The sequence below is a fragment of the Ochlerotatus camptorhynchus genome, unplaced genomic scaffold (assembly GCF_037179485.1).
Source record: "Ochlerotatus camptorhynchus isolate MF236.1 unplaced genomic scaffold, CSIRO-AGI_Acam_v1.1 ptg000099l, whole genome shotgun sequence".
NCBI lineage: Eukaryota > Metazoa > Arthropoda > Insecta > Diptera > Culicidae > Ochlerotatus > Ochlerotatus camptorhynchus.
Window position 1 is genome coordinate 2,138,285 of NW_027040589.1, and position 20,409 is coordinate 2,158,693.

The 20,409-nt window shown below is 41.0% G+C and overlaps 3 protein-coding genes across 3 annotated transcripts in view; 2 read left to right on the forward strand and 1 right to left on the reverse strand.

Moving 5' to 3' along the window:
• The window catches only part of LOC135698958 (serine proteinase stubble), a 667,696-nt gene that overhangs the window by 293,184 nt on the left and 354,103 nt on the right, over positions 1-20,409 (forward strand). The window lies entirely within an intron of this gene.
• stg1 (stargazin-like protein) overlaps positions 2,556-20,409 on the forward strand; it is a 47,124-nt gene continuing 29,270 nt past the window's right edge. The window contains exons 1-2 of the mRNA XM_065219115.1: positions 2,556-3,055; positions 11,233-11,405. Of these exons, the coding sequence (XP_065075187.1) occupies positions 2,556-3,055; positions 11,233-11,405 (673 nt within the window). The remainder of the gene's footprint in view (positions 3,056-11,232; positions 11,406-20,409) is intronic.
• LOC135698976 (alpha-tocopherol transfer protein-like) lies at positions 11,408-20,226 on the reverse strand. Its single transcript, XM_065219147.1, has 6 exons — positions 20,103-20,226; positions 19,884-20,040; positions 19,719-19,826; positions 19,299-19,657; positions 18,546-18,683; positions 11,408-11,424 (listed from the first exon to the last, which is right to left on the reverse strand). Exons 1-5 carry the CDS (start codon positions 20,224-20,226, stop codon positions 18,559-18,561), a joined length of 873 nt encoding a protein of 290 aa, XP_065075219.1. The 3' UTR covers positions 11,408-11,424; positions 18,546-18,558.

The window sequence follows — 20,409 nt, forward strand, 5'->3', positions numbered from 1 at the left end:
TCAAATTCAAATTTATTGTTTTTGCTATGTTCAGTCATGTCGGTTTGTCGGTGGGCTAATATCCGATGACATATAATCAAGATAGATTTGCACGAATCTAGACTGGATGCTCAATTTGAGCATTTATTCGAAGTTTTCAATCACAAGGTTGTTACTGACACTACATTTAATCGATATTCTTAATGAGAGCTTAAACGGTTATGCAGGGGTTTTACTCCCGCTAGAACCTCTAGGCTCATATTGTGTGTTGAATGCATACAGCCAAGGACAATACGTAAACAACAATATTGAATGCATTCCAATTTAGTTAGGGGGCTGTTTCTTGCTGAGAGGAAGCAAAAAGAGCCATACTCAAGAACTGAAAGAATAGTCGTTTTATACAGTTAAATAATTTGAGTTGCAGCCTAGCTTAAACAGGCAAAAATGAGCTGAATAAGGCATGTTTTGCCTGCATAAGCTTATTTGCAACTAAAATTGTTAGTTGGGAAGTCATGTTACCCCGGGGGTGAATTTTACCCCATGTACCCCAATAATGGAGAGATTTCTCCCTTTAATTTGGGTGTAGTTTCAGATTCTTCGATTGTTTGTCGTACATCATTGTCACCCAGAAAATCTACTTCCACTGTCCTAAAGCTGCAGGAGAAGAGCCTTTGAACGTTGCTATCAGGGGCTGTCCATATACCACGAGCTCATTTTAAGGGAGAGGGGAGTTGTTGGTGAATCTCAACGGTCCATGCAAGTCCACGCGGGGAGTCCAAAATCCCCTAAAAACTGTCCACGTGGTATCTGGACAGTCCCTTGTATTGCCAATCCTTTTATGTTCTCCCTTATCGGCTATCAAATGTACAACATTCCCTCCATATATGCCGGTGGGTGGTACCGTCCACCCACTTCTATTTCTCGATTGTCATTCAACCAATTACGTTGATTTTTCGTATTTGATTAGTGTCCACCACAATCTAGTTATCTGGAGAAAATCAGCTCAATTAGTTGAAGGACAGCCCAGAAGTAGCAGTGGGTGGGCGTTACCACCCACCGCATATATGAAGGAAATACTGTATGTGCAACCGAATAGAAGAAAAACCTATCCACAGCAGAATATGAGAATTGTACAAGGAATCCATGCCAGAGAAAACGAAAACAGGAACGACAAAAAAAAAGTCCCCTCGACTTCCCAGAACAACAGCAAACCGAGGAGTGCTTCCATTCGAACCGGACGGAACAACATTTCATACATAATGAAGTGCATACACACCGTTCGTTCGGCGCTCACCTCCTTCTGCCGCTTTTGTTCTCCGCTTTCGTAGGTATGTGAGGTCGATCCTTCATCGCTGCTAATCCGGCAAACAAATTGCATTCTGCCAGCATGCTGCAGGAGGCAGGTGGGTAAGTACGCATGTGTATGTCGTGTACTATTCCCCATTGGGAGAGGTGGGGGGGGGGGTACACTACGATTCACCTCCCCCTCCCTTTCCAATCCACTTTCATCGATATCAATCCTTTCTATTTCATATTATAGCTTGTAGGTATATCGAATATCGTTCAACAGGGGCATCCCCGATTGGATGTTGGGGATATTGTTTATGCTACTAATGCCAACACAATACCCCTCATGCTTCAATCCCAGCCCGTCAGTCTAACAATGGTGATGATGGTATTATTGCTTATGATTCCGTTCAGTTTGCACTAATCTGGCTGCTTGTTGTGATTATGAGTGGATGCCAACGAACGATTGTAGGTCGATTTGGATACACAGGACAAACGGTGGCCCAGATTGGCGGATCATTAGTGATGAAGTCAAGCACGAGAAGGCCGTTCGCGATGTGTGATATCCAAATACCTAATCTTGATGCGACTTTCAGATTAGAACTGATATAATCGATATAACTTAGGGACATTTGTGAATTCTAACTATCTTGTTCTTAATAAAGACTATCTTGATATGAGCACCCATACATGAATCTTTGTTTGGAAATCAAGATATAAACTATATTACGTAGCAATATCGACAAATTTCACAAATTACGTCCGTCTCCATAGAAAATACCCTGCACCATGGAGGTGGTGGATTTGTCCTACTATATCGTACTGGCCAACAACGTGCCGATGCAATCCTTTCATCCTATAAACGAATGTTCCAAGTGACTGCAAATGGCGCAAAGTCAACCTAAATTATATTAGAGAACATTCTCTCCCTCGCCGCTGCCGAATCGTAGAACCCGTCTCTTCAGGAACAGCATGAACGGGACATCGAAAACAGAACACGATACAGAACCGATTCTCTCCGCTCGCGTCGACTCTCCGTCTCCACAGCAGCATCAGCTGCTGCAATAGCATCATTTTGGTATACCTCTCTATATACCTGCCTAGAGACGACTCAATAACACACCGACGACGACCCGTTCACGGAAAAAGGACACCCGTCGGCGACAACAGTTGTAAATCAACTCCTGACGCGTTCGGATCAGCCTGTTCGTAGTGTTCGTCACATCAAAGCTGATTAGAATATGTTTTAAAGCTCAGCAGTATTTATTAGGATTCGTCCAAGAATGATGATGATGATGCCAACCGGTGGCAGCAGGCAACCGCGGATCCCTTCGATGCTTTCGCTGGTGGACGGTGGTAACGGTGGCAGCGGCAGTGCGAATGCAGCCCGCCGTCAATCATGTGTCGCGAATTTGCCCTCGCCATCGGTTCACGTGCCGTCGATTTCGGCTCGGCTGAGCAACGGGTTCCCACCGCGTCCGGGTGGGATCGGTCCCGAGTTCGACCGCGTAATCGTGATGCAAAACGGCGGATCCGGAGTGCGACGCTGTGAGGAAGACGGTATTTTAGCAACGGCGGATAATTTGAATGGTGCTGGCGGTGCTAACGAGGGCAATCATAATAACGATGATGGTGGTGTGAAATCGGCGGCGTTAAAGACGGGACCACTGGGGTTAGTTAAGAGGATTTGTTCCGATGGAGTGCTTTCGGCGACATCCTTCGGATCCGGATCGAGTGATGGCGCTTCCGGCAACTATTGGATGCTGATGATTACGCCGGTTGTGAGCAGGTTCGTGCAGTAATAAGTTAACGCATTGGTGTTTAAGGTGCAATTTACTTTGGTGCGAGTTCCTAAAATTCGACGTACAATCGAACTGGGTGTGATATGACCATCGACGTTTTTCAAGTACTTTTAAAGCAGAAATTTATATGTAAATTTAACTAAAGCATAGCTCAACCCACCTCAGTTCTGGTTGTAAAACCATTAAATTTCGTTTGAAAAACTGCTGTTGATCATATTACCCCGCTGGCGCGTTTTCCCCCCTATCATGTAAGATTGCGAAAAGCAGTGGTCATTGCATGTTTTTCATAAGATGACTACTGTTTTTTTGCAAACCGAAATAAATGTGCCGAAAAAAAAACTGCATTCGAAGTTTTGGAGCAAAATTAAATTTTATCTTAATCCTAATACGTGCAAATCTCGACGGTATACTAGTTAAGTGACGCGAAGTAAAATGTTGTCGGAATTATTTTTAATTTTATTAATAACAATGAGCATGTTTCCGCTGAAACCTGTCCCTTTTCGTTCGAGGTTCTTGGAAACCATTAGTTATTTACATAGAAAAATCGTTCTGCATCGATCTGAAACCCTAGTTCAAGGGCTTAATCAGTTTTAGAGTTAATAGCAAAAAAATGTTAATTTTTGACTCGACCTTCTCCGATTTGCATGAACTTTGCATAATCAGGGTGTTGACTCAATGAAGAAAACCAAATTCCCGGATATTCCCTGATTTTCCAGTCATTTTCAATTAAATTCCAGGTACAGTACCTGCCCGTTTTTGGCAACCCAACTATTACTTTCCTCAGATCAGTGGCGGAAGCAGTATTTCTGTCTAAGGGGTGTACAATCAGGTGATCAAAACTAAACATTTTTATTTAATTTCATGATTTGAAATCCTCGGAAACTATTCCCACGAAGTTTAAGAAATGTTACGTTTCCCAATTCGAAGGGAACTACAGTTCGTTTTTTTGGGAAATCACTAAAAATGACATTTTCACCAAAATATCTTTCCCGCGGTATTATCTTTATGAAAAACTATCAAAAACTCAAAATAATATTCCAGTGGAAGTTTATGGAAACTTTTTGAGAGTTCGGCAAGAACTTTCAAAGAAGTTGGGAGCAGTACTGCTTTGGTTGCACTCATTTGATCTAACAGTCATCGTCAAAGCAAACCATGTCAATTGTCATTGACAATGCTGTCAGTGACGAACACGTGCAGATTTGTTTATTAGCTAAATTTGTAACGAAATTAAATGACTTAAGAACAAAACAATTACATGGAGCCATTTAAGTGAACAAGCATCTACGTCCAGAACTGCTTGGATAACAATAATGTGCCACAGAATGCACGAAATTACACTTTTTGGTATCTTTGTCATTGACGAAAAAAATGAATGAGATTTTGAGGAAGATTTTTTGAGGATCAAGTCTGTCAGTGACTGTGTGAAAATGTCAATTTTGTCAATATCGCTCGAAAGTCTGTGAATGACAATGACAAATCTCAGCACTGGTTGGGAGAAACTTCCGGATGAAGTTGAAAAATACATCTGGGAAATTTTGGAACAAACAGAATTTGTTGGAAGATAAACATCCAAGAACAGCTTCCGGAGCTGGTCGGAAGAATTTTTTTTGGGAAAGTCTTCCAGAGAAAGTCTGAAGACTCTTTCAGGGCAAGTCAGCAGAACTCCAGGAGGAAGTCAGAAGGATAGATCATTAACCTTTACCATCCCTCTCCAAAGGGGAAGTTTGGTAAAGAGAGATGATAAAACCGATTTCTACCTTCCTAAAGTTGTCCTAGCTCGCTGTCTACTCTCTATATGCAATTTTCACACTGCCGTACTCTAAACGGAACTATAAATTCTATACTTTCATCTCCTCATCTATCGTATAAAAATTATCACTTTAGTTTGTTATTTGAAATTAGCATCTTCAACTATGGAACTATCTATATTTCGAGGTAAATTTAGGAAATTTGTATGGAAACAATGTTCAAAAAAGCCTGGATGTCCGTAGAGTTGTTGAGAAAATCGAGTCAGTGCTGCATTATATCATCAATATCACGTGACAACTGACGTGTTACATTTCTCGATTCTCACTGACGAAACCCCTATTCAAAAGTTGACTGACAACATATGATTCGACACGACGTGCGTTGCTTTGCTTCTTCACTACACTATGACAGACAAAGTAGTCCGGCAAATTTTTGGTTAAAGATTGAGATTGTTGCAACCTTTTGACGTAGGACTACGTCTTTGATTTCTATATGGGGGTACACTTTGTGAAAACCGAAAATGGAACATGTAACAAATTAAGAAAGATTTTGAACGTTAATAACTCAGCTGCCCCTGGTCCAATTTCAATAGTTTTATCACCAATCGATCAGAAATATGGCTACGCATCGATAACAATGCTTCCAAATATTGATTTTTAACAAGAAACTATTTAAAACCTGGTAAATGTCCAGCATTGTCCAAAAGCGTCGAATCAACTAACAAATCCACCAATTACCTACATGCATATGCTACTTCCCCAGCACAGTCGTCAGAGAGTAGTAAGTAGACGAAACAAGTCGAAGTGGCATTCGCCTACGATCCTCGGGCGCGTGCGAATAGGGAGGATGGAATTGCGTAATATTTTGCACACTCATCGCCATATTCAGAACCAAACGCAAATTCTTCGAGATAACCACCATCCGTCGTCTAGCTCGTCGTGGCGCTGTCTGACGTATCTCGTATCTCTGACGAGGTGTGCTGAAGGTGTTCCTGAAAAATGAGATCCGTGATGCTGTCACCTACACTAAACACGCCAAGCGTAAGCGGCCATGGATGTCATCTACGTTTTGAAGTGACAGAGACGCACTCTGTTTGGTTTCGGAGGTTAAATCATCACCAACTTTGGCAACAAAACGGCTCTTTCCAGGGCCACCAAGCTTATTACAGTAAAGAGTAGGAATAGAATTCATCTGCCTGTTTGTCCATATTCAGAACCAACGATCACACAAAATGCTCATGTAATCAAACTGGAAGCAGGGGTACAAATTATTTTGATCAACTTTGAATCGCCACGGCCGAATATTTTCGATGGAAGAAGCAACAATCTAACATCTAATTCGACGAAGACGGCAGGAAACATTTGTGAAGCCGAGTTATTTATGGAAGAGAGTGTCGATGAAGATAATCGATCAATGTAGATAGGATCTATTGAAAAGTGACGCGAGATTTGTTTTCCGTACTGAGCTCCAATACTACCGACGCCAGGGAGGCAGCTCCCACACCTAGACCCTACCAATCGGCTCATCAACTCTACCGGTGACCAACGGCTTTACTTCCCGAAGCAAGGCGTGATCAGAGATGTTATGCCTTAGAACATGCCGGTGGCGCCGACTGAGATTGGACCCAGGCCTGCTGGGGTGAGAGGTAATCACGCTAAAGCTGGGTTTAGACAGGGCAAGTCAATTGATCAATTCAGTTGAATTCAACTGACTTGAACGCGAATTGAACGTGTAAACCATGCCATTCAACTGACTTGATCAACTCACTTGAATTGAAAAAAGTTGAACCAGGCTCAACTTTTCAAGTCAATTGAATTCAAGTGAGTTGATCATTTGACTTGCCTAATCTAAACCCAGCTTAACCACCGGCGCCGATATCCTTCAAGGTGATATCACGGCGAATGAGAACGACCCAAATTTGAGTTTAGTTATCTCAGAAATAAGAAATAAAGTGCAGGAACTCAGCGATGAGTAAATTTGCCTCATGTTTTCCCAGGATTTTCCAGGGAAAAATTCCCGAATTTGAGAAAAGTAAAGATTGGATTCACTCAGTCTATTGGTACTACTCCGACACTGAATAAAATTTTCGTCAATTTTCTCCTTTTCTGGCAGATTTTTTAGGTTTTCCACAGGAAACCATGATACAAATTTACTCATCGCTGAGTTCCTGCACTTTTGGCGATTATGAGTGAACTAAACTCAAATTTGGGTCGTTCTCATTCGCCGTGTACGCAAAAGGAAAAGAGCCAGTGTCGCTACTTGATAGCAAACTACTCATAATGGGAGGAGTCTTTGTAGGTTTTATACCACTTGGGTTGCACATCATTCTGCTTTAACCTGAAAAGATATAAAAGAGCGCTAATGTATGGCATTAGCTCATTTTCGCTTCGGACGGCGTTGTGAACAGCAATAGCAGCAGTAGGAAGGTAGTGGCTAGTCCACTCCTTCACACCTAACAAGCAACAATTGACTGGTCGTGGCAAAGGAGCAAAAGGTCTGGTAAAGGGGGCGCCAAACGTCATCGCAAAGTTCTTCGAGATAACCGCCATCGGTCGTCTGGCTCGCCGTGGTGGTGTCAAACGTATCTCCGGTCTGATCTACGCGGTGTGCTGAAGGTGTTCCTGGAAAATGAGATCACGGACTCTTGTCACCTACACTAAACACGCGTCCTCTTCAATAAAACGGCCCTTTTCAGGGAGAGTTGGAATAGAATTTATCTGTGCTTGTTTGTCCATATTCAGAACCACAAGCACCCAACGACCACACAAAATTCTCTCCAGAGTTGTAATCTTGTAACCAAACTTGGAAGCAGGGGTTCAAGTGATTTTGATTGATTCTCTTAATCAACTTTCTCTTTTTGAAAAAAAAAAATACTACAAATTTGGTACGCCTACAATTCAAAAACGGAAAGAGTTGAGATAATAGATAATTGATCAATTAAAAGAACTAAACGCTCTTCACATTTATTCCGTACACTAGCTGTCCTACGTCAAGCTTCCGTTCGTACCCCTAGACACAGACCCTTCTACTTTTTTTTAACTCTTCATTTGTTCTAAATTCAAAATAAATTACATTTCTCGATTACTTTTTGGAAGTGACGTAAACTTGTAAACAATGCATTTGATCGTTGATTTGGTGTAACTGGTAGCTCGCACACGCATACTATCACCACTATCAGGTTGGAGTAAACTTCCCCTGTCTGATGGTACTGTTAGCATGCGTGAGCGAGTTGCCAGTTACGCCAAATTAACGATAAAATGCATTGTTTACAAAAGCTGATACGTCCCTTTGAAAAATAAATCGAGATTTCATTTTAACCTAGGTGCTCCAGCAACTACAGTAACTTACCAGCCTTAATTGTTATGATATATCTAAGTGTTTTTACATTGTACCTACCTTTTTCAATTTAGCAATCAAACCTTCATGCCAAACACTGTCGAAAGCTTTTTCTATGTCTAGAAGAGCAACTCCAGTTGAGCAGCCTTCAGATTTGTTTGAACGAATCAAATTGGTAACTCTTAAGAGTTGATCAGTAGTTGAATGCCCATGGCGAAATCCAAACTGCTCATCTGCAAAAATGGAGTTCGTATTGATGTGAAGCATCATTCTATTTAAAATTATCTTTTCAAAAAGTTTACTTATTGAAGAAAGCAAACTTATTGGACGGTAGCTAGAAGCTTCAGCTGGATTTTTATCCGGCGTCAAAATTGGAACAACTTTTGCATTTTTCCATTTACCAAGGAAGTATGTCAAATCGAAACATCTGTTAAATAATTTTACCACAGACAAACAGACATAACACATTGAATAGTTCTCACTGTAAAACATCGTCGCTAAAACATTACCGCCATCTGTTGAGTACACTGTGGTGGGTAGTACGCTGAACAGATGGCGGTGGTGTGTAAACGTCAAACGCAAGGGAATTGACTATGCGCGCCACAGGTGGCGATACTACCAACTATGATACTTTCAAATTGACCGTTAAACGCTTGTTCGATGAACAACTTGCGAGTGTTATGTCTGTTTGTCTGTGATTTTACCAAGAAAGACAAGGTACTCTCTACGAGTTTTTTGATGAGGATATAGAAAATTCCTTCATCACCTGGACCTTTCATATTATGAAACTTTTTAGTTATAGATCTTACTTAGTCTAAATCTTCTTCTCCTTCTTCTTCTTCTTCTTCTTTGCATTTCAAGCTTATTTCATATTGGATATTAGCTTATTGCGTGCTCTCAACTTAGTGTTCTAGATGCACTTCAACAGTTATTAATTGAGAGCTTTCGATGCCTGTACCATTTTTGTATTGGTATAATTGTGTGGCAAGTCCAATCATACTTCTATGCCCAGGGAAGTCGAGAAATTTTCCAACCCGAAAAATTCCTAGACCGGACCGAGAATTGAACCCAGCCACCTCCAGCATGGTCTTGCTTTGTAGCTGCGCCTTTACCGGCTGAGCTAAGGGAGGCCCCAATCAGTCCCCCATGAATCATCAAACATATTTTCCCGAGAGAAAATGTTCAGATAATTCCTGGTAAACCTGATTCTCAATTTGACTAGCAAGACCCAAACTGAAATTATGGGAACTCTCGAATTGCTTAGCAAGTTTCTGAGCTTTTTTCCAGATTTGAAATCAAAATTTCACCACCTTCTTTAAGCGCTGGAATAGGCTTTTGAGTTTTTTTTTTCAAAATTTTTGTAAGTTTCCAAAAGGGTTTCGACCTCGGGTCTAATTTCGAAACATTGGTTTTAAAAGTTTTGTTCCTCAGGGCAGAGAATCGCTTTTTAATTTGTTTTTGCAAATCCCGTCAGATAAATTTCATGACAGGATCGCGTGTTCTTTAATATTGTCTCCTACGGACATTTTTAAGACGGATCAAGAGCTGAAGATCATCGTCTATATTGAATCGAATTTAACCTCGCATTTTGGTGCTGAGGCAGCTCTTGCTTATATTTAGATAGAAGTTATATTCCATAAATGTTCGATATTGCTCCCAATCAGCTCTATGGTAATTGAAAGTAGAGCTGTTGCGATCCGGAATTATTTCTTGGGATATTTCAAAAGCTACTGGAAGGTGATCAGAACCGATATCAGCATGGGTAACCAATTGGCTACAAAGTTGACATGAATCAGTTGAGACCAAATCAATAGTTAAGGGATTTCTTGCTGAAGAAAAGCATGTTGGGCTGGTTGGATATTGAATAGTGTAATAAACTGAAGATTACTTTGAGCATTATTCCATGAGCGGTGTTTTGCATTAAAATCACCAATAATGAACAATTTAGACCATGACGGGTAAGTTTCCGAAGGTCACCCTTGAGAAAATTCTTTTGTTGGCCTTCGCGTTGCTGGCTCATGCCGCGATTGAATGGCACTATGGGCAGGCGACGGGGATTACAAAGCTTCCCCTCTCTGATGAACCACTGAATGAGAAAACCAAAGATCTAGTCTAGCAGTGATAGTATCACACTTGTTACTCCTTTGTTTGAGAGCCGAGTCGTAGTACGCTTACTTATAGGCACTGACTTCTCGTTCGTCTTGAATTCCTAGAAATCATCGAGAGAAATCACTGTTTACAAAAGCTGTTCGTCTCTTATTCTAGCTCTATCTAGAATTGACTTAAGCTGTGTTTAGACAGGGTAAGTCAATTGATCAAGTCAGTTGATTTCAACTGACTTGAACGTGTAAACCATGCCATTCAACTGACTTGATCAACTCACTTGAATTGAAACCAGGCTCAACTTTTCAAGCCAATTGAATTCAACTGAGTTGATCATTTGACTTGCCTAGTCTAAACCCAGCTTTAGGGCGCTTCTGAAAAATTTAGTTTTCTAGCTCCATCTCGTGGAAGCAATTTTGAGATAACTGTTGGAGCTTGCTACAAATTTTGACGATTGAAGTAAATCGATATCTCTTTTATTTTTTGAGCAAAATAAACCCTTATCCAAGATACCAAACACCTAAAACTTAAGACAAATGCATTAGGAATTGCTGCATCCTGGACAGAGCTATTTATCAGTCATACTAACTTTTTGTTGGGACCGAGCTGTCAATTTGTTAGTTTAGTGTCAATCAGCAAAGTTGTTATTTTGCTTTAAATCTTGATTTAAAAATCGAGATGAACGTCTATGGGATCGAAAAAAAATATCGTGCTCAGAAAACGAAAATATTTCTGATGATTTATAAAAATCGGTATATTTTTCAAAATTAAAAACCCAATTGAAGATAACAGTGCTAAGATTTTGATTTGTGCACTTGTGTTCAATGAACACTGTTCATTGACTGACACGACCACGTTCTCATGAAAAAAACCCTTCAGATACATGATATAGGCCATGCGTCTCCATAGGGAAATGTAAATTTATGGATTTGTTTATTTTCTGATTAATTCTCCTTATTCCTAACTCTTTCAACAGTTTCTCGGTTGCCCTGGTGATTGCAGCCGTGGCGGGACCGCAGTGGTTGTTCACCGAAGAAAAGATCCCGAACAGTGGCTACAACGGGACGATGAACTACAATCTCAAGGATGAAGGCGTTTACCTAACCAAGTACACCAAAGCTTCCCTCTGGATGCTGTGCAGTAAAATGGGTAAGTTGTCGGTGTCCGGCTAGTTAAAGGGTACACACTTCAATCGACAGCCATAATATGTTTAAAAAAAAAACGACTGGCTGATGATAAGGACTGTTGTTGGGAAGGCGCGAGCGCTATACATAAATTACGTAACGCAAAAAAAATCCGGATTTGGGACCCTCCCTAATGTATCAATAAGTAACGCCAACTCAGTCAACCCCTTTTCCAAGAGTCGTTTCATTTCAATTTATTTAGACTATTTTACGAAATGACAGGAGCCAGTTGGCCTGACAGAATTTGATGATATTGATGTTGCTTCTCACAGCCGTAGGTTAACTGCCTCCTGTCAACATTAATTTATGAGTTGAATCAGAAACGTCTCGTAAAATGCTTTATGCAATACTTGTGAAAACATTAATACGTGGATTTATTTCTGGAGTCCTTTTTGAATGGGTCCATGTTTGAATAGCTAAAATCGCAATTAAAGGACGCTCATTTAGATTTTGTTTAACTGGCACCCTGACAGACGTGCTTAATGGCGTTACGCACCAGTGCTGCTTTTAGCTGTTCTAACTAACGGAGTTCTACTGTATAATCTTTAATTTAATTTGCACCTGTAATCGATTTTTCAAAAGAACTCCAAAATTTTACAGTTTCTCTTTTCGCATTTGATTTGTTTAACTTTGGTCAATCTGTTACATATCATTTCCCATTACCCCCAACACCCTACCTCCCCCAGATATTAAAAAATAGTAACACATTACCGACCCTCCCCCCTCCATGCGTTACGTAATTTGTGCATCAAGCCAAATGGGGAAAAAACTGAAGAGGCAAAAAGAATCACACCAACAGCCGAACGTTGGAGACTTTCTCTACTCTCAAGATTCACCACCAGTCAGTGCCAGCCAGCCTCCCAATCGCAAAAGTGCGGGCAAATTCAATAAAGAAAACCGATAATCGGAGAGGAAATTACTGCAGACGGAAGTGGCGCAATGTTTTATGCCGCCTTCAGCTCCATCGATTGAGGTTGAAGGTGGTTTGTCATCTGCTTGTGCGGGTTCGATACTGTACTTTTTGGCTAAAACTTTAAATAGGTTGGATGTTGGAGGTTTTTAGCAGGTTTTAAATAAAAACATATACACGCAGAAAAATGGATTTTTGTTTCAGGGCCTAATGTATTTTGTTATTGATTCAAATATATTGTATCACTATTTCAACAAAACATGTTTTTGAATCAATAAAATGGTTTTTAGAATCAACAAACAGATTATTGACTCTACAACCGGTTTCTTGATTCAAAAATATTTTTCTTTGAATTAACCGAATAATATATTTGAAACAATGTCTAAAATATATTAGGCCCTGAGTCAAAAATATATCCATTTGAACTTAAAAACCATTTCTCTGCGTGTACACATTTGGTTTCAAATCGTCAATCTCGTAGAGTATTACCACTGCACACCAAATTCTAGTTTTGATGTTCGGTAAATTTTCTTACGGTTTTGATATGTAAAATTTAATTTCTACTGAGTGATCTGTAAAATTGCTTTAATTTTCTCTTGTCTGTCAAATAACTACAAGTTTTCGGTAATTCCTATGAGAATATTACTGAAAATTTGCATCTATTTTACCGATGTAGATTGTAAACCATGAAATGTCATTTAATCTAAACTGTTCAGTAAAAGTTTAACCGATTTCCAGTGAACAATTCATAAATACTGACGAAAAATGTAAAAAATACAGAAGTTCAGTAATTATTACTGAACGCTTCAGTAAAAAATCACGCCTGTCAAATCTTCGTCAATTTCGCATGTTAACACTCCGAATCTGGAGGGGACGTGCTGTCAAATCAGCCTACTGATCATTCTTGTATAAAACTGGCTCCAAATGTAAACAATCGCTGTAGGTTTCTTATGGCTTGTTTACGTTTGGAACCAGTTATGCGAGGCATGCGAGGTAGGCGACGATTGTTCGTATATGACAGCCACCTCCCCCTTGCTCCGAATACGGTGGGCAGAGTTGCGACCTATCACAATCACCATCATCAAACAGCTGATGGTAGTAACACTTTGTACATTCCTATCAATGTGCTCGTCGAAGCTCTCTCCATGACCATCCATCAAGTTGACGAAAGAAGTAAAAAGCAACTGGTGAATGTCGTCTTCGGTTGTGATCCATCACCGATCTGGTCATTCCTGACAATCACGACATTCATCTGTGCTCGTTTTGAAGCAGTTGCTGCTTTGCTTGCTTATGTGAGTGTGTTGGTGACCCTAATAAAAATAACCATAAAAGAGAGCTTAACGACGTGTTCGGGGTATCATCCAAACCATTTGTGGGATAGTTTACCCATTCGGGATACAGTTCGTTTATGGTATTTGTTTATTAGAAGAGTGAGCCCAACAGCTTCCGTTTAATGTTGCCTGCTTTGTTTGTAACTCACACACTCGCGCCTGCCGAGACGAACTTGGAATGCGAAGGCATTGTTTTCATTTTCTTCTGTCGTTTCGCTTTTTCTCATGATCGTACTGCAGAAGTCTTCACTGTTTTCGTTGTGCTTTTCATTGTCAGCAGCGAGTGTAACGATTTGCTTGTGAGCAGCGACCATTACTGGTGATTGTTGTTTGCCATGGCTCTAACTCTCACTGCGTGACAAAACGATTTGTAAGCGATAGTCGGTTGATGCGAAGATGGGTGTCACGTGAGTGTCATGATATTTTGCATCACTGACGGTGGGTAAAAAACTTTACGCCGACTACGAAGCCTCCGAAAAACGTGTAACGGCAAGTTTGCAATGACACAACTTAGCCATTTCTTAATTAATTTCAAAACTTTTGGTACCTTTAGAATTCCTTGGGTTTGTAGATGATTTTGATTGTTAAAATAGAGTCGTTCACTTTTTTTAAAAACCGAAAAGAGTTGTTACACGTTTTTTTTTAAAGGTGTGTTTGTAGGGTTTTGCAAGTGGCGCAAGATCTGTAATTTAGATTAATGGGCACAAATGTTCACAATTAGCCAGAATACAGTCTTGGTTCCTATATATGGATTCTGGAGACAACGGAACGGTCCTCGAAAAATCCGAAACATCCGTAAAAGTGGTCAATCCATGAACCTGATCCTAGAGCTCTGCGGTTTTTTTTTAAACATTAGGAACTGTGGTATAGAAAAATATTTGAAGTCGTGACATAAACATGTACCTGGATAGCCATGGGACCGTCCTCCTTCTACTTCTTCCTCGCATTTGGCATATTACCGTGCTCTCAACTTAGTGTTCTAGATGCACTTCCACAGTTATTAATTGAGAGCTTTCGATGCCTGTACCATTTTTGCATTAGCATAATTGTGTGGCAAGTACAATCATACTCTATACCCAGGGAAGTCGGGAACTTTTCCAACCCGAAAAATTCATAGACCGGACCGGAAATTGAACCCAGCCACCTCCAGCATGGTCTTGCTTTGTAGCTGTGCCTTTACCGACTGAGCTAAGGAAGATCCGAAACATCCGTAAAAGTGGACAATCCATGAAACTGATCCAAGAGCTCAGCGTTTTTATAAACATTAGGAACTGTGATGATAGAAAGAATTTGGGGTTGTGACATAAACATGAACCCGGATGTCCATAGGACCGCCCTCCGGAAGATCCGGAACATCCGTAAAAGTGGTCAATCCATGAAACTGATCCTAGAGCTCCGTAGTTTAAAAAAAAACACATAAGAACTGAGATGGTAGAATGAATTTGCGGTCGTGACATAAACATGGACCTTGATAGTCGTGAAGATCCGGAACATCCGTGAAAGTGGAAAATTTACGAAACTGATCCTAGAGCTCCGTGGTCTTCTTGAAAACGTTAGGCACTGTGATTTTAGAATGAATTTGGGATCGTGACATAAACATGGACCCAGATGGGCATCGGACCGTCCTCCGGAAGATCCAAAAAATCCGTAAAAGTGGTCAATGTATGGAACTGATCATAGAGCTCCACGGTTTTTTCGAAAACATTTAGAACTGTCATATATAAATTAATTTGCGGTCATGACATAAACATGTACCTAGAAGGCCATGGAACCGTCCTCCGCAAGATCTAGAACATCTATAAAAAATGGTCAATCCTCGAAACTGATCTACGGTTTTTTTCGAAAGCATGTGGAACTGCGATATAAGAAAGAATTTGGGGTCATGACATAAACATGGACCCAAATGACCATGGGGCCATCCTCTGGTAGGTCCATAACATCCATAAAAGAGGTCAATCAATGAAACTGATCCGCAGCTTTTTCCAAAAACATTAGGAACTGTGATATAAGGCAGAATTTGTGGTCGTGACAAAAACATGGACCTCGATGGCCGTCCTCCGGAAGATACGGAAAATCCGTAAAAGTGATCCAGTGGTTTCTTATATCACAGTGTTTAAAAAAGAACTGCAGAGCTCTAGGATCAGTTTCACAGTATGACAAATTTATGGATGATCAGGATCATCTGGAGGACGGTCCAATGGCCATCCAGGTTCATGTTGATGTCTCGACCCTAAATTCTTTCATATATCACAGTTCGAAGTGTTTTCGACAAAACTACGGAGCTCTAGAAACAGTATCATGTATGGACTACTTTTACGAATCTTCCGGAGGACTGTCCCATGGTCATCCGGGTCCATGTTTATGTTAAGACCCCAAATTCATTCTAATATCACAGTTCCACGGTTTTTTCGTTCTTGGATCAATTTTATGGTTTGCTTGCTTGAAATCGGCTAAGGCCTTGCCCAAGTAACATCGCAAGTTTTATGAAGGTTTTAAAGTATGCTACAAGTTTAAATCATGGTCTACAGAACCCTTATAAAACCAAAATTGTTACTTGGGTGTTGTCCCCTGCTGTTCGAAGAAGTCGTCTCCACTCTATTCGATCCATGGCCAGACTTCGCCAGCCTCGTATTCTGCGAAGGGTCCGCAGGTCGCCTTCTACTTGGTCGATCCATCTTGCCTGCTGCGCACCTCTTCTTCTTGTTCATGTTGGGGAGCTTTCGATAACCATTTTCACTGGGTTTTCGTGCGACATTCTTACGACATGACCAGCCCACGAGCATAGTCACGGTCTCGTGGCTCTAGAGGACCACTGTTCTAATCAGCGTTTTTAAGATAATCAATTTCGTGGCGAATTTTATTCGACAGGAACGTTCTCCGGAGTCCAAAGGAGGCACGATCCCCTGCCATAATGCGTCTTTGAATTTCTCTGCTGCTATCATTTTTGGCGGTCACCAGTGAGTCCAAATACACGAACTCATCGACAACCTCGATTTCGTCACCGTCAATCTGAACTCGGGGTGGGAGGCTAACATTGTCTTCCCTAGAACCTCTTCCTTTCATGTATTTTGTCTTTGATGCGTTGATGGCAAGTCCAATCCGTCTAGCTTCAGCCTTCAGTCTGATGTACGTTTCCGCCATCGTCGCAAAGTTCCGTGTCATGATGTTGATGTCATCGGCGAAGCCAAGAAGCTGGATGGAGTTCCTGAAAATCGTGCTACTCTTGTCTATCCATGCTTTTCTGATCACACCTTCTAACGCGATGTTGAATAACAAGCACGAAAGTCCCTCACCTTGCCGTAACCCCCTTCGAGATTCAAAGGGACTTGAGAGTGTCCACGATACTCGAACAACGCACATCACTCGATCCATCTTCGCCTTGACCAATCACGTCACTTTGACTATATGTTTAATATTACTTCTGCGTGAAGTCAACGATTTACATAGTTGAAGATGCTAATTTCAAATAACAGACTGTAGTGGTAATTTTTATACGATAGATGGAGTAGATGAAAGTATATAGTTGATAGTTCCGTTAGAGTACGGCAGTGTGAAAATTGCATATAGATAGTAGAATATCGAGCTAGGACAACTTTTAAGGAAGGTACAAATCGGTTTTTTCATCTCTCTAAACCAAACTCCCCTTTTGGAGAGGGATGATGAGGGGTTTGAAGAATCGTTTTGTCGTGATGGTTGAGTAATGCTGAGCTATTGGGGTGTTCAACACGGATGACGCTGGCGAACTGACGCTTGGGGTAGATGTCTCACAACGGCTCACGACGAGCTACTGAATCCGATCAGTAGCGTTGCGGCTTCTTCGGTGAATCGAGGGCTCTTGAGGGCAGCCTTGATAGCTAGCTGCTTGCGGGGAGCCTTTCGTTGTGTACTGGAGAAAAATGTACAACGCCACGCGCCGAAAGCACTGCTGCTGCTGCTGATGATGACGACCGGACATCACCACTCACCACACGCGGTGATTGAATAAACACCGTTCGGCGAGACCGGATGGAATTCGATTTTGAAATTTATGTTAGGGAAAGCACTTTTTGCAGGCAATTCAATAGTGGCCTTTTGAAAATTGATAAAGTCTTAATTATAACACATTCGTAGAAAAATTTCCTATCGATTGGCGTATTAAGAATTAAAATCCATAATCTCTGGATCAAAAGCAGACCACTTTGATGCCGCTAGCGACATTGTTTTTTGAAATTGCACCCCCAATGTTGCCTTAAAAATACATGGTATGTTAGATTTGATCTTACGGGAACTCACATCCGACTAATGACCTTGACAAATGTCCAGAAAATACTCTTTAAAAAATTTATGGTGGTCCTGAAAAAGAGCGTTTTGTCGTGATGGTTGAGTAATGTTGAGCTATTATGGTGTTCAACACAGATGAGGCTAGCGAGCTGTATGTTGTTTGGAACGAGGGTGACGCACTTGGCATAGATGGCCCACAGCGACTCACGAAGAGTTACTGAATACAATCAGTAGCGGTGCAGCTTCTTTCTCCTTCTTAGGTTAATGGACGCAGGCAATCGGTAATAATTTTGATCACCATTGCAACAGTTGGAAATTTGTGTAATTTTCAATAGTGACCTATTGAAAATTGATAAATGGTTAAGTTTGACAGATTTGTAGAAAAATTTCCTATCGATTGGCTTGTTTTGAATTCAAATCCATCCGCTATTGACAGAGTGATAAGTGGTCAAAACCTGACCACTTTTCGTAACGCGGTTGATTTTAGGTTTTTTAAATTGCACCTCCAACATGTTGCCGAAAGACGTAATCGTATGTCAAAAAAAAAACCTGATCTTTATCAATTGTTGTTCGGTTTATTGAAAACATAAAAATGAGCAAACACCCTGTTAAACATATCAGAACAATCCAAACATATTCGATAACGACCGTGTTTTTATACGTTTACTTTCGTCCACTTTCTGCAACCGTTCCTTTTCTAGTAAAAAGTCCCTTAGCTCCATAGTCTTGTCAAAAAGTTGCTCTGAAAAAAAACAAGCAATAATCACCGACGCACATATTTTCCATTTATATTGAGGCCTATTCTGCGCCGCGAGTAAGGTAAGGTGACAATAGAGCAGTTCCAGGTAAAAAAGCAAAAAAAAAATAATTAATTTTAGAATCATTGTTCGATTTGTATGAAGCATTGCTTAAAATTTAACCTTTTTTGTTCAACTGCGTTTTGAATATTTTACAAGATCCAAAATGGCCGAATAAACAATTCTGCAAAGTTTTATGCAAATCGGGGAAAGTCGAGTTATTCCGAGTCGTTGTTTTGCGTGGAACTGCAAACATATGGGGGCTTATTACGGATGTCACTTCACGGTGAAAAGTTGTCACTTGTCGTCACGGTGAAGTGATTCCCATTTGATTTGTACGGTAATCACGGCTCTTATTCTGAGTATCACTTGCTTATCACCGTGTAGTGACACCCGTAATAAGGCCCATGGAGAGTATTATTATTATTTAGCTTTATTAAGGAGGCTTTCAGCCTTGGGCTGGTTTGCCTCCACGCCCATGGAGAGTCATCTCACTAGTGACAGCGAGTCGCCTCACCTCACTCGCGGCGCAGAATACGCCTCACTATAGGACTACAAACTTGTCAGAACCAATCTAGACGGCTCTTCTCCGCCATATTCGCTGGGCAGCATCTTCCGGGGCACAAAGGGATAAACTGTTTCTTCCTTTTGATGCAGTTGAAATATTTCCAATATCTCCTTCTTCATGAAAGGTTTAATCATAGCCACGATCTTATCGATGAACGGAACAACATTAATCAAGTGCACTCCCTTGAGCCGGATCGGCAATGCTTCCTGAATGTAGTTCAGAAAGTTTCTCAGCGTGAAAATACCTAACTTGGGCAAATGCCCCAAATGGAGACCGTCCATGTCGATGACCAGCTGAAATCCTTCGGCGCATCCTTCTTCCCAAAGTGCAACATCGACGCACATGAAGGCCCTAGCGGAAATTAGATATGCAACGGCTATGATGGGACAGTACGGAAGCGAAATGAACTTACAATTTCAAAAGCGTTGACAGGTTGAACTTGGCTGCATCGGAATCGACGATTTTAGCCAGAAGTACACGGTATCCTGCTGGCGTTTCTCCCGGGAGCACCACCAAAGATCTGAATTATTGGGATTAAATAATAATAATAATAATACAACTATACGACATTACTTACAACACATCCATCGATCGCTGTACAGGAACTGCCATTATATCCCTTTCATGGAAAAAATCCTTACAACTCGTACGAAAAGTGAAGAACGCTTCAACCGTTCGCTTTGCAGCTTCCAAATCGTAATAGTTAGACTGGATGAACTGAATAAGCTCGAGTTCTGTAAAATTATCGAACACATTTGATTTCCGCCACACATGCGATGAAGCCCTAGCTGCTTACCCGTTACCGGTGGCAAATGAGCCTTCGATTGCACCCACTGTTCCAATTCGTTAACATCTTGCTTCCGAAGATCCGGAAACCGTTCGTAAAGATTTTCAACACTGGCGTAGTTTACTATTTTCATCTTCTTGTTGCTATGGCAGTACAGTGTCCGATTGTTGTTATTCCTGCAGGAGGCGCGCAAATGAACTGACTTACGAAATCTCAGCACACTTGGCGCGGGAGTGCGGTTTTGTTAGGCTACTTAAGAGGAGCCAGTTAAAATAGTGAACGTAATGTTCGTTTTAATTGAAATGCGTAAGTAAGA